The sequence below is a fragment of the Dama dama genome, chromosome 19 (assembly GCF_033118175.1).
Source record: "Dama dama isolate Ldn47 chromosome 19, ASM3311817v1, whole genome shotgun sequence".
Classification (NCBI taxonomy): Eukaryota; Metazoa; Chordata; class Mammalia; order Artiodactyla; family Cervidae; genus Dama; species Dama dama.
Genome location: NC_083699.1, coordinates 10,392,956 through 10,409,644, shown reverse-complemented (window position 1 = coordinate 10,409,644; position 16,689 = coordinate 10,392,956). Strand labels below are relative to the sequence as shown.

At 40.9% G+C, this 16,689-nt stretch overlaps 1 protein-coding gene across 3 annotated transcripts in view; it reads right to left on the bottom strand.

Annotated features, from left to right (window-relative positions):
* KCNAB1 (potassium voltage-gated channel subfamily A regulatory beta subunit 1) overlaps positions 1-16,689 on the bottom strand; it is a 453,549-nt gene that overhangs the window by 111,971 nt on the left and 324,889 nt on the right. For all 3 annotated transcript variants that reach the window (XM_061168184.1, XM_061168185.1, XM_061168186.1), the window contains exon 2: positions 7,702-7,745. In XM_061168184.1, coding sequence (XP_061024167.1) covers positions 7,702-7,745 — 44 coding nt within the window. The remainder of the gene's footprint in view (positions 1-7,701; positions 7,746-16,689) is intronic.

Below are 16,689 nucleotides of genomic sequence, written 5' to 3'. Positions count from 1 at the left end.
CTCCTGCATTCCCTGGGCCCTCTGGGTATCTGAAGCTGATGCTGGCAGGCTCTTGGGTCTCCTCTAGCCAACAGTGCTTCTGCCTCTCCTCTTCCTTTTTCTTACTGCTCCCTCCTACATTTCCTCCTTCTGAGATTTCAGCCTGGCCACCCACATGCCCAATCCGGAACTCTGTTCATGGAGACCTCTCATTCTGAACCCCAAGGTCACTAAGTCCTGTTTATTCTTCCTCCTTAAAAAAAATCACCTTCTTCCTGTCCATCTTTACTACCACTGCCTCATCATCTGACCCCAGGCTCAACTCTGTCCCCCTCTAATCTAGCCTTCACATCGTTTCCAGAAAACAATTCAAATACATCTTATCATGTCCTACTCCTGATTCAAGTTTTTCAATGGCTTTTCACAAGCTGGAGCAGAGCTTTAACACACTTTTTTTTTTTTTTTTTTGGAAGAAGGATGCTGTTTTTCCTTCAAAATGTAACATGAAGCACTAAAAAGAAATGAGCTATCAAACCATAAAAAGACATGGAAGAAACTTAAACGCATATTACTAAGTAAAGGAAGCCAATATGAAAAGACTGCATACTATAGGATATGCATACTACATGAAACTGGAAAATGCAAAGCTATGGAAACAGTAAAAGGGTCAGTGGTTGCCAGGGGTTAGAGGTCAGAAAAAATAGGCAGAGCACAGAGGATTTTAAGGGCGGTAAACTACTCTGTATAATACTATGATGGTGAATATCTATTATGACATTTGTCCAAACCCACAGAATGTAAGACACCAAAGTTACACATGTAAGTATAGTCTTTGGGAGATAACAGTATGTCAGTGTAATAATACATTCACGGTATGTATGAATAATACATTCGGCATGTAATAATAATACATTCATTACAGTAAGACTGTAATGAATGTACTACTTTGATGTGGGATGTTGATAGTGGGGGAAGCTGTGAGTATATGATTAAGGGGAAATTTCTGTACTTTCTGCTCAGTTTTGCTGTGAACCTACTCTTGTTCTAAAAAACAAAGTCATTTATGATACACTATATTAAAATTTTTAAATTTAAAGTACTACATTTAAATTTACCTTTAAAATCTTATATTCATGTTCACATTTAGAAAAGTAGAGCTGTTTTGCTGAAGTGGTGGCAATGGAAGGCGGGTAGGGAAATGTGTCTCCTGTCTGTACCTCATCTCCCAGGTGTTCCCCGAGACCTTGGGGCTGCAGGACTTGGAGGAACCCCAGAGACCTGGAGGACTAGAGCTCAATGCCTTAGTGAGGCAAATGATGGCCTTCCTAATCAGGCCTAGCTTTCTTTCCAGGCTCAGCTCTTGTGGTTCCCAATACCCTGCCTTCCCAATGTTCTACACAGACACTAGTATTCCTCCAGTATCTCCCACTCCATGGGTCTCCCTCCAGGCCATTGCTCATGTTGCTCCTTCTGTCTTTCATCCTTCCCCACTTTTCTCTACTTGATGACCTTCTTCAAGTCTCAGCTCAAACAGCACCTCCCTTGTGGAGCTGCTCCAGATTCCGCAGGAGACCTTCTTCATGCCTGGTTCATCCTCTACCCTCTATTATGACATCCGTCCAATGCACTGTCTGTTTTTGCGTGCCTGACTCCAATTGCATGATGAGCAATTTGAGAGCGGTTTTCATCTTGATAGCCTTGCTGTTTTCATCTTGATAACCTCTGTAGCTAGCCTGATACCTGGTTTCCTGAATGTTTGCTGAGAACAGAGAAGTGGAAGAATGAATGAATACGTAAATTCTCCTCTTTCTCTCTCAGAAGATAATCCCACTTCCCACTAGACTGAGATGATGCTCAATCACTCTTTGGTGGCTTTGCTACCTTCCCATCAGTTTCCTTGATTTTGGGCCAGTGTATTTACAAACCAGTCTAGCCACAGCAGCTCACGGCTGGGTCTCCACTTGACTCCCACCCCCTACTCTTCTGTTGACAGAGCTGTGTTCCTTTAGCTGGATCTTCAGTTCATCCTTGAGTTATTTCACCTTTCTGCTTCCATTTGCATATGCTCTTGCGTATGCTTGGCAGGACGAGAAATTCCCAGCCTGTCCTTCTCCAAAGTACTTCAGTAAAAGACATCTGTAGTCCTATGATTGCTTGGAATATTTAATACTTAATTTTCAAAGCCTCAGTTGAACACATGTTATAACTGAGCTGATATCCCAAGTCCGCAACAGTAAATCCAGCTCCACCTGGATTTGACAGCTGAGGCATGCAGAGCCTGAAAAATTATCTAAAGTTGGTGCATTATTTCTTCCTATGAATTTCTTTTTGTCTCCTATGTTTTACAGAAGTAAGTAACTCAGAAAAGTTCTCAAAGAATATTTATTCAAGCTTTGCTACCTGTTTTTAATGAAACAAGTCAATCCCATGAACTTCCTTATTTCCTCCTATTTTTTCACGCCATGTCTTATCACAAGTGTTCAAGCTCTTAGAAAAAAACCCTAAAGCTCAAATCAGCACTTGCTCCTGAATCAGGTCTGTTTCAAAATTCACCAAAATCCCTACAGCTCATGCACAGTTTTAAAAAACTAGTCTGCCCCCTGGAGACTCACGTGGATGTGGCACTTCATAGGCACCTGAATTTTTTATAGTCTTCAGGGCTTCTGGTTGAATTTTCTAGGTACTTTTGATGAAATATTTTCCACTACAGATACTGATTCTATGAGACAGGTGTCTAAGATCGTTCACTGTATTTCTTTTTTTAGAAACTTTTTATTTTGTGTTGGGGTATAGCTGATTAACAATGCTTTGGTCATTTCAGGTGAGCAGCGAAGGGACTCAGGTATACACACACATGGATCCAATATCCCCTAAATGCCCCCCTCACGCAGGCTGCCACGTCACGTGGAGCAGAGTTCCACGTGCTGTACTGGAACACATAGACGTATGTCATGTCCGTCCCAAACCCTCCAACTATCCCTTCCCCCCCATCCTCCCTGCCCCCGGCAACCATAAATTCATTCTCTAAGTCTGGATTGTTCACTACATTTCTTAATCCATATTTTCTTAGATTGCCATATTCCTTAACTTCCTTCAGTCATAAGTAGTGAACAGCTATTTATCATTTGTTGCTGTTGTTGCTACTATTGTTTAGTTGCAAGTCATGTCTGTTAAGCACTCTCAAAAACACTAAGGTTAGAATATCCCTGGTAATGAATCTACAGGGTCTTTCCAATACAAGTAAACAGTAATAAAATAAGAGCCATAAATTGAGCAAAAGTCAAATTGCCTTAGTATTACGGTGAACAAAGACCACCTTCACTTCCCAAACCATATTATTAAGGAGAATCAGAAAAACTCAGGCATCATTAGGCTTCAATATTTTCACTATACTGTGAAAGGGGGCAGAATCAGTTGCCACTATCTTTTATTCATTCACTATCGTCGCTTCATCCGGTCTCCACATTCACAAAGTTCAAGAAACCTTCCTCCCAATTCCTCCTCCCAACCTGCTTTGCCTTTTTCATACTGTTCATGGGGTTCTCAAGGCAAGAATACTGAAGTGGTTTGCCATTCCCTTCTCCAGTGGACCATGTTTTGTCAGAACTCTCCACCATGACCCATCCATCTTGGGCGGCCCTACACGGCATGGCTCATAGTTTCATTGAGCTAGACAAGGCTGTGGTTCATGTGATCAGTTTGGTTAGTTTCCTGTGATTGTGGTTTTCATTCTGTTTGCCCTCTGATGGAGAAGGATAAGAGGCTTATGGAAGCTTCCTGATGGGAGAGACTGACTGAGGGGGAAACTGGGTCTTGTTCTGATGGGTAGGGCCATGTTCAATAAATCTTTAATCCAATTTTCTGTTGATGGACAGGGCTGTGTTCCCCTCCTGTTGCTTGACCTGAGGTCAAACTATGGTGGAGGTAATGAAGATAATCTCTTTGGAAAAAAAGGTATGACCAACCTAGACAGCATATTAAAAAGCAGCAACATTACTTTGTCAACAAAGGCCCATCTAGTCAAAGCTACGGTTTTTCCAGTAGTCATGTATGGATGTGAGAGTTGGACTATAAAGAAAGGTGAGCACCGAAGAATTGATGCTTTTGAACTGTGGTGTTGGAGAAGACTCTTGAGAGTCCCTTGGACTGCAAGGAGATCCAACCAGTCCATCCTAAAGGAGATCAGTCCTGGGTGTTCATTGGAAGGACTGATGCTGAAGCTGAAACGCCCAATACTTTGGCCACCTGATGCAAAGAACTGACTCATTGGAAAAGACCCTGATGCTGGGAAAGATTGAGGGCAGGAGGAGAAGGGGAGGACAGAGGATGAGATTGTTGGATGGCATCACTGACTCAATGGACATGAATTTGAGTAGACTTCCAGGGGATGGTGATGAATAGGGAGGCCTGGCATGCTGCAGTCCATGGGGTTGCAAAGAGTCAGACACGACTGAGTGACTGAACTGAACTGAACTGAACTGAATGAAGATAATGGCGATCTCCTTGAAGCTATGACCAACCTAGACAGCATATTAAAAAAAAGCAGAGACATCACTTTACCAACAAAAGTCTGTCTAGTTAAAGCCATGGCTTTTCTAGTAGTCATGTATGGATGTGAGAGTTGGACTATAAAGAAAGCTGAGAGCCAAAACTTTGAACTGTGATGTTGGAGAAGACTCTACAGAGTCCCTTAGACTGCAAGGAGATCCAACCAGTCCATCCTAAAGAAAATTAGTCCTGAATGTTCATTGGAAGGACTGATGCGGAAGCTGAAACTCCAATACTTTGGTCACCTGATGTGAACAACCAACTCATTGGAAAAGACCCTGATGCTGGGAAAGATTGAAGGCAGGAGGACAAGGAGACGACAGAGGATGAGATAGTTGGATGGCATCACCAATGTGGTGGACATGAGTTTGGGTAGACTCTGGGAGTTGGTGATAGACAGGGAAGCCTGGTGTGCTGCAGTTCATGGGATCTCAAAGAGTAGGACGTGACTGAGCTATTGAACTGAACTGAACTAAACCCGTTTTGAAACTCACATCACCAGTCCACCCATGTTACAGTCACTTACTCATTGCTAGTCAGTCCCTCTCATAGGAAAAGTTTAGCTCTGGTTCATTGTCACACTCTCCCATATTAGTTTTGTCATACATTTTAGTGATTTCAGACCCCAAAGGTAATCAATCCTTCCTTACACCTTTATCTTTCAGCTTCTTGACCTCTTCTGGTCTACTTATCTTGCATTCAGCACAACCTCAGTCACCCTCTCCCAAGGGACATGCTTTAGACTTTAACAAGAGCGAGACCCCCCCATAACCTCAATTTCAAGAATCTCTCTTTCCAACCACCACTTTCTATTCTTCTATTCTACTGTCTCTACTGATGTTACTCCAACAGTGCCTTGGTCCTCTGCATGTACAGTTCACTGATCCTTCCCAGTTTTCACTGTCCTTCTGCCTCCTCCTTTTCGTGGTTTTAGTCCTCATTTTCCTGCCTGCTCAGCTTCAACCCAAAAGCCCACCATTACGATCACCCCTTTGCATAAACCTTCAACATCATTGCCTCTCTTTTGTATCTTATGCCCTTGAAAAACCCCACCTGGACTTGCATGGCTGAACACGACTGGAAGAAAAACACCCAACCATGGAGATGGTCTCTTCAAATTTATTAGCACAAATCTCAAAAAGATCCTTAATGCTGTCTAGCCACTCTGATGCATTCCTTTGGCCCATTCACTCTTCTACTCTCCTAGAAATTCTCTCTCTCCTCAAACTTTCAACACCACTCTTTCATCCTCCCTAATAGCTGATATGACCTTGCTTCTGATTTCACTGAGCATACAGAAGCGGTAGAAAACAACTTCTACAAGATACTGCTTCTGTCACCCTATCAACCCACCTACCAGCCTCAAAGCCCATGCACTCTGCCTTTTTTCATGTTACTCTCCTCTTGGGTCTTCCAGAAATCATTGCAGGTATTTTTTTCTCTACTTGTCTTAACCATTGTTTTCCCTTCTCAAAAGAATTTCTCCATCAGCATGTGAGTGTGCTGTTGTTTCTTCCATGTGTTACAGCACACTCTCTGACCACACCTGCCAGTCCAGCTTCCATTCCATTTCTCTGCTTCTCTTTATAGAAATAGTCATCAAAAGGGCAGCTGCCAGTCCTTTTCTTTATATGTTCTCTTGAACATATTCAATCATGTGTCAGTGAACCCCTCACTGCTTCAAAATGGATCTTTTCAAAGTCACTAGTGATTTGCATGCAGCTAAACTGAATGATCAATTATTGACCCTCATCTTGCTTGACTCATGAGCAACATTGACAGAGTTTGGCTCTATCCCCCTTGAGATGTTGGATTCTAGGATTCCCTATTCTCCTGGTTTTCCTCATCTGTTTTTTGGAAAACAAAACAAAACAAAAAAACAAAAATCCACTGCTTGTTTTCAATGTTCTTTGTTGGCTCTTCCTCATTTTCTCAACTTCTTAATGGACTTCCCAGGTCACAGACCATGTTCTTCTGCTTTCTGTACTATTTATACTCACTCCCTTAATGTTCTTATCCAGGTTCGTGGCTTATACAATATATACATGTTGATGACTCCTACGTCATCCTACATCCAGCTCAGATCTCACTTCTAGACTCAAGATTCATATGTCCTTTTGCCTATATACATGCATATCTTTTCTTGGATGTCTAATAGGTATCTCAGACTTAACATGTCCCAAACCAATCAGTTCTCTCCCCTCCTAAGTCCCCCTTCATTCTTCCACATCTCACTTACTGGCAATTCCATCTTTTCTGTTGCTCAGGCAAAAAACCTTAGCATCATCTTTGACTCTTCTCTTTTCTCTTGCAACCCAAATAGAATCTGACAGAAGATCTGCCAGGCTCAACCTTCAGAACATAGCTATACTCTGACCACCTCTCACTACGTCCTCAGCTACCATCCTGGTCTAGACTCTCTTAGGTTACAGAAACAGTTCTGATGATGTCGAATTGGCTCAACAGCAAAGTGGCCGTTTCCCTTATCTGGGGGATGTCAAGAAGCTGTATGACGCCCTAAGCCCCACACTCAGATTTTAACATTTCAGATGTATTCTTATGATGTTAAAATTGCCGTCTCTTCTTAGCTGTCTTAAATATTTATATTGTGCCTAAAGCACTTAAGGTACATTATAAAAGTATATGTGTGTGTGTGGTAGTCACTCAGTTGTGTCTGACTCTTTGTGACCCAACGGACTGCAGCCCACCAGGCTACTCAGTCCATGGAATTCTCCAGGCAAGAATACTGGAGTATATAAATACATTAAAATAGAAAAACATGAGAAAATTAGGGAAAGGGGAGATAAGGATAGAAAAAAATTCATATGATGTCGCAGGTGAATTGCACACACACCCACATGCCATGAGGTTCTGTACCCTTGCTAGAAAAAAGGGAAGAATAACAGAGACGTCTCTTCCTCTAAGATGTGCTTTAGTATCAGATTTCTTTTTGCTTAACAGGCCCCCAGAAGGCATCATGATTGCAGTGGCTCCTTGGGCCTGAGTGGCAGAGGGCTGTGTGGGGAAGGAAAGGAGAAGGGTTGTGTGCTCAGAAGAAGCGAAGCAACATTGGTCAGGAAGACTGGGTCCTGACCTACACCCCAATCATTCCCTGGTATTCCCTCCAATCTCCCACCTCCCAGCTCACCCCTACATGTTACCCTGAGTACTTACCAAGACCCAAGCAAGAAACTCTGAGTCCTGATTTTCCAAGATTCCTAAAATAAAAATAAAGCAACACATGGTCATCGTTTCCTCAGGTAAAATTTTAACTGTGAGTATTAAATATCACTTAAAAATTTTTTAATTGAAATATAGTTGATTAACAGTGTTGTGTTAGTTTCAGGTATATAAACATTTGATGACGTTCTTCTTGACTAGCACCGTGGTAGGGGCAGAGTTCCAGATGCAAGCCGGTGGTTTGGGGAAGAGGCTCTTTCATCCCTGTCTGGGCACTAGAGAGTCCAAAATGTCCTTAGGCTCAGCACAACAACAAAGGGTCCCCCAAAACACAGCTTTTCAGCCCTATTGGTCTTCTTTATCAGTTTCTTACAAGTGTAATATCTCTCTTCTTGAGGGCAAGATTTGTAGATTATTTACCCATCAGTCATTCTTCATTCATCAATCGATCCTGGCCCATAGTGGACCCTTAATAAACATTTGTTGGCTGAGTAACAGATGAACTGAACTTTAAAACAAAGTATCACTACAGATGGATAGGGAATATTAAAAGAACAAATACAAAATAATCCTTTAGGCTATTTAAACTAAATTAGATTACTTTTATAAAAAAAAAACTACACAAAATTCCTACAAAAAGGTCAGACAGTCCTTAAATGATTCTTCCTTTCCTCAACATTTTTGCTTTGCATCCTTAAAAGTTGATCCAGGGAGAGGAAATATATTTTCATTCTCTAAGTAGAAAAAGAACTAGGTGCTCTAATCTTAACTGTAAGGTGTTTGTGGAAACCTAGACCCAACCCATCTTCCTGTCATCTGCCTAAATGCCATCAGAGAAGAAACTGAATTCTCAGAGAAAGGATGTCTCGAAGATTTTTGTAGAGATCCAATGTGAAGAGATGAAGCTGACATTATTGAAACACAGTAGAAAAGTGTATTCCTTACTTTCTGATCAGATGCTTTTATGAGAATACAGCTTTTCTCCCTGCTTCTACCCAAAAAAAATAGAAACAACTTTTCTAAAAAGTTTTCTACAGCTCAGTTCTTCCAGATTCTCTCTTGATTATCCCACAGTTTGGTTTCTTTAGAGCTAGTAATCAGTGCTCTTATTTTTGCATCTATTTCTTTCCCCTGCTTGCTACTGTCTATAAAATTCCACCCAAGCAACACAGTTCCTTTCCTAGCATGGTCCAAAGGACATTACACTGCAAAGAGTTGAAAGATCCAGATTTTTGTGACTTTGTTGCAACCAGCTAGGTGACCTTGGAGATATCACTTCCTTCCTTGGACTTTAATTTCTTCATAGTAAAATGGGGGTAGTAATGTCTATGCCATTCATCCAGCATCGCTGTTGTGGGACTGGAACATGATAATGTATGCTAATGTGTTCACGTTCACAGTAAACAAATGCAAAAGCATAATTATTTTTGGTGCCTTCTGACTCTTCTTATGCTGTCAGAGACATAGCGCTAAATTTTCCATATGAATTGGATGAGTCCACCTGGCAGGAAACTATTGCATAAAGGTGTGTGAAAAATATTTTGAACTGCTAAGTAGGAGAAAAATACTTGGACCTCTCCCATGAAATTAATTTGCATAAGGAATTGTTCTTTTAGTAGTTTCTCAGAAAACCACAGGATGTACAGCCAGAAGCTTTGCTTTGTGATCTAAAAGTCTACTGATTTTAAAGGGTAGGAATCTAGAGTGAAAGCTATATGGTGGGGAGTATAAAAAAAGCCCTACACCAGAATAAAAAAAAAAAATCAAATAAATATATAAGTGAATAACACTCTTCCAGGTAGAGATATTTGACATTGATGAATTACTGGTTTATTGACAGATTACCATGTTCAAAGCAATGGGCAAGGTCATGAAGATACAGGAGAGCAACCGCGTAATCACAATGCAGTGGGGGGTGTCCTCCCATGGAGGTTCTTGGGAGTACATGGAGGAGCTACCTCAGGTTTGCACTTGCATAACTATGTGGGTGTCATGGGGGGAAAGATCTAGGCAAGGAATCTCATGTAATTTTAATATCTTTCCGTGACTTTGAGCACAATAGGGAACAGGAACTTGGTGCAGAAAATGAAGCAGAGGAAGAAATTTTTCTAACAAACTCAAATAGGGCAAGATTCTGACACTGGGCACTTACTGAGCAACATCTCAGCACCCAAGGTAGGGAGACCTGCTCTAAGGTCCCTTATGCCAGGGATCTAGGGAGACAGTGATCACTCTGATATGGGTTTGGAGGGCCAAACTTGAGAAACTTGGGACTGCCAGCCAATACAAACTGCAAAGTAGCAAGTACTCAACCTAGCCCATGTTATTGCCACTGCTGTTTGAACACCCAGGCCAGCTTTTCTGGAATGAAAGCCTTAGAAGATTTTGCACTATCAGAAAAGTTCAATCACAAATATTGATAGAGAGGTGATAGGTCTCACACTGAGCCTTGGTGTCTTAACTTTATTTAACTTTTTCACAGATTATTTCTTTTTTCTCTCAAGTGGAACGATTGGGCTTCCCTGTTGGCTCAGTGGTAAAGAATCTGCCTACCACGCAGGAGACGCAGGTCTGATCCCTAGGTTGGGAAGATCCCTGGAGAAGGAAATGGCAACCCACTCCAGTATTCTTGCCTGGAAAATCCCATGGTCAGAGGAGTCTGACAGGCTACAGTTCACAGGGTCACAAAAGAGTCAGGCACAACTTAACAACTAAACAACAACAAGAATAAGTGGAATGATTACCAAATTCAGTTAGCTGTTTTTTAAAGTGAGAGGTATTTTCTGTGCATAAGCTATACCTGGTCTCTAAGTCCATTGCCCTTACTTTTTGCAGGGATAACTCTCATCATGAGGCTCCTACCCAATAAAGCACTCTTGCCACTCACTTAGCAGATGGTGAAGATAGGAGGAAATAACTTCCTCCAGTTCATGTGGATTTCCAACACAATTTCCGTGATTCCAAATGGCATATCTCCACCCAGCCCACGTTCCTGTCTGCACAATACTAAGCGGAGGTGGGGTGACTGTTTAGCCACTTTGATCCATTTAAGCTCTGCTGGGTAATAGAAGCCCAAATACTTGACACATTTGATCTAATGAGTCCAGAATACATCATCCAAAAGCTTGTTTGTGTGGCTACAGCACCAGACAATGGCCAAGTTTACACATCACACTGGAAGCTTCTCTATCCAACTCAATGGAATTTTCATGCATACTTCATGACCTTGTGTGACATTGTGCATTGAAACAACTTAATGTAATTGCATTTTATCTCTTAATTCCTCAGCATTAGCACAGGTGAGGCTACCAACAAATTCTGGAAGCACATCAAATGTTCGAATAGATAGAATTTCTCTTCCATTTAATTCAAAGCAGTTGCACTGCACTAGTTTCCCTATTTTATCTGTGTCAGACATACCAGAAGAAAGTCTCACTGTGTTCATTTTTAGTATATGCTCCTGTTCAACTCAAAATAAAAGCTCCTCTTTCCCAAGTGAACCTGAGCTGCTCAGCTGCTAATATTAGAAATGAATGACATCAATATGGGGGCATGGGACACTTAGCTTTGTCAGTCAAATTTTGGAAATCCTAAACCTTAAGTCAAAGCCTTGGGAAAGTTACTGGAGAAGGGATATAGCTTCTTGAGAAGGCAAAGGTTGTATTTCTTCTTTCTAAAGACAGAATTGTCCTCTCGGTGGCTGATCTTGTTTTAGGACAATGGTTAGTCCCATGACAGATTCATTAAATATAATTTCTAGTGTTGTTTTGTGGAGCAGCCATCATGCTCTTTTTATTTTAAGACAATAATAGAATTGTAAGAACTGAAATCAAGTGTCACTCAGGCACAGTATCAAATGCCATTTGATGTTTACAGGTCCTTTACAAATCAAAGATGCTAAAAGCAGAAAGTTAGCGCCTAAATGTGTTGTTTTAAATTGCTTGCTTCCTCATACGTGTATCTTAGACACTATTTACAGTAAACTGCTTGGAAGAAAGGAACAGTTGGCTAAAATAGGTACCTTGCATTAGACCAAGAAAGATGCATGTTGCACAGGAGAAAAATCCCTTATTTGGAGGCTGACACAGCAGAGACGAGCTGAAGGCACATGTAAAGGGCTCAGTGGCCTTGTCAAACCAGCAGAAACAAATTTGGCTTGACCTGGTTTTCATGGGCTCAGATCATTACATCATCTGCTGTTTTAGTCTAGCTGAACATCTTTCTGATCCTTCTAAATCACATTCTGCAGTGTGCGGGGCCTTATCTGGAAGCTACTAGTCAAACGTGGGGTGTGGAATGGAAAAAAAAAGAAATGTACAGCTAACCTGTTTTGAAAAATACAGAGCAGAAGGTGTGTTCATTTGTCAGCCAGCAGGTTTTTATAGTTGTATGAGAACATACATTTTAAGGACCATGAAGGTGACTACAAATGGTAATAATGTTTTCTTATGAGGGCACTGTTCATCACTGCTGACAGTGATAAATGATTCATTTGGAAACCACTAGGAATATAAATGATTTAGCCATGCATTTTAATGACAGACATTGATAAGTAGCACAATGAAACTTTGTTTCATTCCTTTCTTTATCTAAGTAGTAGCAAAGTAGAATGGAATTCTTCCAAATTCTTTGATTTAGAGGTTCAAGCCATTTATCTGTTGTAAATTCCAACTAGATTCTTATTCATTTTCTTTGGACATATAAAAATCACCTGTTGATCTGTGCACTCTAGAGAAGTCTATACAGGTATAGCAAAAAGTGATTTCCCTATAGTTAATTAATTAGTTCAACAGAACTGTGTGTGACATTGGGAGGGTTACTTAAACTTTTTAAGCTTCTTTCCTCATTCATAAATGGGGATATTAATAGCTCCCTGCTTTTTCTTTCTTTCGGAGATTGAGAAAATATAAATCCAGAACCATTCCCAGGAAACTTCGGTGTTCAAAAAATGATACTTACTTTCTTCCTTTCTTATTTTCTAGGAAAAGTGGAGTCTCAAACACTGAAGCTGGTGGGGTTCCGATTTAGGACTAAAGCTGCTAGAAGGCTGCTTCTGTGGCTTTCAAGACCTACTTCTGTGACCCTATCCTCTTACTTCATGGATTTGTGCTTAGACATTGCAAACATCCTCAACCTATTATATGTGAATTGCTAGGACCATTAAGACAGTGGGAAACAAGGGCTAAAGATAGATAATGGAGGTGAAAGAGAAGGTGGTGTTTTGTTGGGAAAGGCAGTTTGGAGAATTCATGTGGGTCTGAGAAACTTAGAACTTTTCTTCTGTGACTGCCAGGAGGAGGGAAATGGAGTTGGAACACAAAGTTGTGCACAAGAGCAGAACTTGGATGATCTGCCGGGGTGGAGATGGTGATAAAGGTTGCGAAATGCTCATCAAAGTCCACTTATCACTTAAATAAAATTTACTCACTGCTTTTTCTGTCCCAAGTATCTAAGGCATCAGAATAGCTGGAAATAATTCAGTCTGAAGTCAAGAGAATCTAGCACCTTTTTATCTAAGGGCATATCATTTGGGGTTCATGAACATGCGTGAGAAAAATACATTTTTATTTTTCACCAACTTCTAACTGAAATTTAGCTCCTCCTTCAAGTATAAATGTTGGCAAGAAACCACAGAAGTACCCACATTAACTGTTACTTTGCCATCAAAAGAAATTACAGGTATTTTTCTACCACCTCACAGTTACCTCAGAGATTTCAAAAAAATAATTTGCACTCGCTATTTATACCTATCACTTTTTGGAAATTTGGTATTCAGCCTACTCCTAGAGCTTGTTATTTAATATATTGAGAAAGAAGTGCATGTCTTATTAGGTCACAAATTTGGATTTTAAATATTTTGAACTATATTTCTATTTAATCAGATTCTTGTATATTTTGTGTTATGTGTTTAAAAGCACTTTTTCTAAGGAGTCCGTAAACTTCACCAGACTGCCAGAGGGGTCCATACATCAAGCATCTTGAATGAAGCTAAAAGAAAAATGTTGTTTAAAAAATGCCTCTTGGTGCATCCATCTGCCACAAAGCAACATGGGTTTAGAAGCATCTTTTTCAAACTATGAGGGTAGGCAATCCTGAAAAGTTTTGAAAGTGAAATATGCCATACCCTACAGCTACTCTTTAAAATGTGTATAATAAACTTGACAGTGTTGGTGTTTAGTATTCTTTTGTTTAATTTCAGTAAGTTACAAAAAATTTTTAGGCCCTTGCTGAAATTACTTCCAATTCAGGCTTGCTGCTTGTATTACCTCTACATGAATACAAATCTTGACCCTAATGTCTCCCATTACAGGGCTCCTCAAAAGCCTCATCCATCCGCCTATAGCTGGGCTTACCCACTAGGGCAGAGGAGACAGAAGAGGATTTGCCATCCCCAGGGTTCTGGGGTTTCAGCCTCATGCATGATATTTCTTTTATAACAATTTAATTTAGTGCAATTCAATCATTTCACATTTCATTCCATATTATATTTGTGTTTGTTTTAACATAAAATAATGTTTCCTTATTAATTCTTCAAGTAAGTTTGTTGTCTAAGAGATGTGCCATGTTGGTCCCAAAGATTACCAGATGCCCCTTGGCACCTTCTGCTGTTTGAGAGATTTGGTTATAAACTCTTATCTGTCATTTATACCTTACTGTGAAGAAGTTTCAGACTTTTTCTTATGTCAGCTTGGAGGGATTAGAAGAAACAGTCAAGAAATAAAGCACTCAACTTCTGAAAGAATTGGAAGAGGGAATAAAAGTAGGGTGGTGGGGCTTCTCAGGTGGTGCTGGTAAAGAACCTGTCTGCCAATGCAGAAGACTTACATGCCACAGGTTCAATCCTTGGGTTGGGAAGATTCCCCTGGAGAGGGGCATGGAAACCCACTCCAGTATTCTCGCCTGGAGAATCCCATGGACAGAGGAGCCTGGAGGACTCCAGTCCATAAGGTTGCAAAGAATCAGACATGACTTAAGCAACTTAGCACGCACACTTGGTAGGAAGATGAAGGAAGCGGCCCCACGGGGGAAATTAAACTTTGCCGCCTTCTAAATTTTGTCCAATATCACATCTCTCTTAACAACCAAATGATCACACTTTCCTGCGTGAATATCACACATATACTTGCATTTTCAACACTAAGAAGAAAGACTCAAAAGCTTTCAAAGTTTTCTTCACCCTGGGGTGATGATTTGTTTTCAAAGAAGTTCCACAAGATGAAGCAAAGGTAAAGCCTTCTGTGTCATCCACTTTGTAATGAGATTTGTGTTAGTTTCCAGTGTAATGAGCTGTGTAGTTTTCAAAGGCAAAATAAACAAAAAAGCATCTAAGACAGATTTCATGCTCCAAATCTTCCCAATTCCATTTCTTACTTTCCCTTTAGAAAGTAAAATCAGCCACGTGACTGAGACTGAGGCGTGAGCTTGACTGAAGGGTGGGGTGATATTTAAATATGCACTTAATCAAAAGCAAATGCTTCCAGGCATCATGCATTAGTTTGCCATTCACTTCCTCTGACAGAGGAATGTAAAATTAATGCCTGTTCTCTCTGCGGGCTCAGTCCTCTACACCTGCTTTCAGAGAGCCATACATCATGGCGCATGTTGTTTTTCATTTATTTTTATTAGTTGGTGGCTAACTACTTTACAATATTGTAGTGGTTTTTGTCATACACTGACATGAATCAGCCATGGATTTACATGTATTCACCATCCCGATCCCCCCTCCCACCTCCCTCTCCACCCAATCCCTCTGGGTCTTCCCAGTGCACCAGCCCTGAGCACTTGTCTCATGCATCCAACCTGGGCTGGTGATCTGTTTCACCCTTGATAATATACATGTTTTGATGCTGTTCTCTCTAAACATCCCACCGTCGTCTTCTCCCACAGAGTTCAAAAGTCTGTTCTGTACATCTGTGTCTCTTTTTCTGTTTTGCATATAGGGTTAGCGTTACCATCTTTCTAAATTCCATATATATGTGTTAGTATACTGTAATGGTCTTTATCTTTCTGGCTTACTTCAATCTGTATAATGGGCTCCAGTTTCATCCATCTCATTAGAACTGATTCAAGTGAATTCTTTTTAATGGCTGAGTAATATTCCATGGTGTATATGTACCACAGTTTCCTTATCCATTCGTCTGCTGATGGGCATCTAGGTTGCTTCCATGTCTTGGCTATTATAAACAGTGCTGTGATGAACATTGGGGTGCACGTGTCTCTTTCAGATCTGGTTTCCTCGGTGTGTATGCCCAGGAGTGGGATTGCTGGGTCATATGGCAGTTCTATTTCTAGTTTTTTAAGAAATCTCCACACTGTTCTCCATAGCGGCTGTACTAGTTTGCATTCCCACCAACAGTGTAAGAGGGTTCCCTTTTCTCCACACCCTCTCCAGCATTTATTGCTTGTAGACTTTTGGATAGCAGCCATCCTGACTGCCGTGTAATGGTACCTCATTGTGGTTTTGATTTGCATTTCTCTGATAATGAGTGATGTTAAGCATCTTTTCATGTGTTTGTTAGCCATCTGTATGTCTTCTTTGGAGAAATGTCTATTTAGATCTTTGGCCCACTTTTTGATTGGGTCATTTATTTTTCTGAAATTGAGCTGCAGGAGTTGCTTGTATGTTGTTTTTGTGTGTTAGTCACTCAGTTGTGTCTGACTCTTTGCAACCCCACGGACTGTAGACCACCAGGATCCTCTGTCCATGGAATTTTGCAGGCAAGAATACTAGAGTGGGTTGGTATTTCCCTCTCCAGGGGATCTTCCAGACCCAGAGAGTGAACCCAGGTCTCCTGCACTGCAGGTAGATGCTTTACTGACTGAGCCACCAGGGAAGTCCATATTATACTCACATGTAATATGAGTTTCTCCTTCCAGACTGAGATCTGTGAGGGCAGGAACTGTGTCTAAAGTATCTGCTTATTCCCAACATATAGCAAAGTCCTGGGCACATAGCAGGTGTTTGATGATGCTGACAGGGAT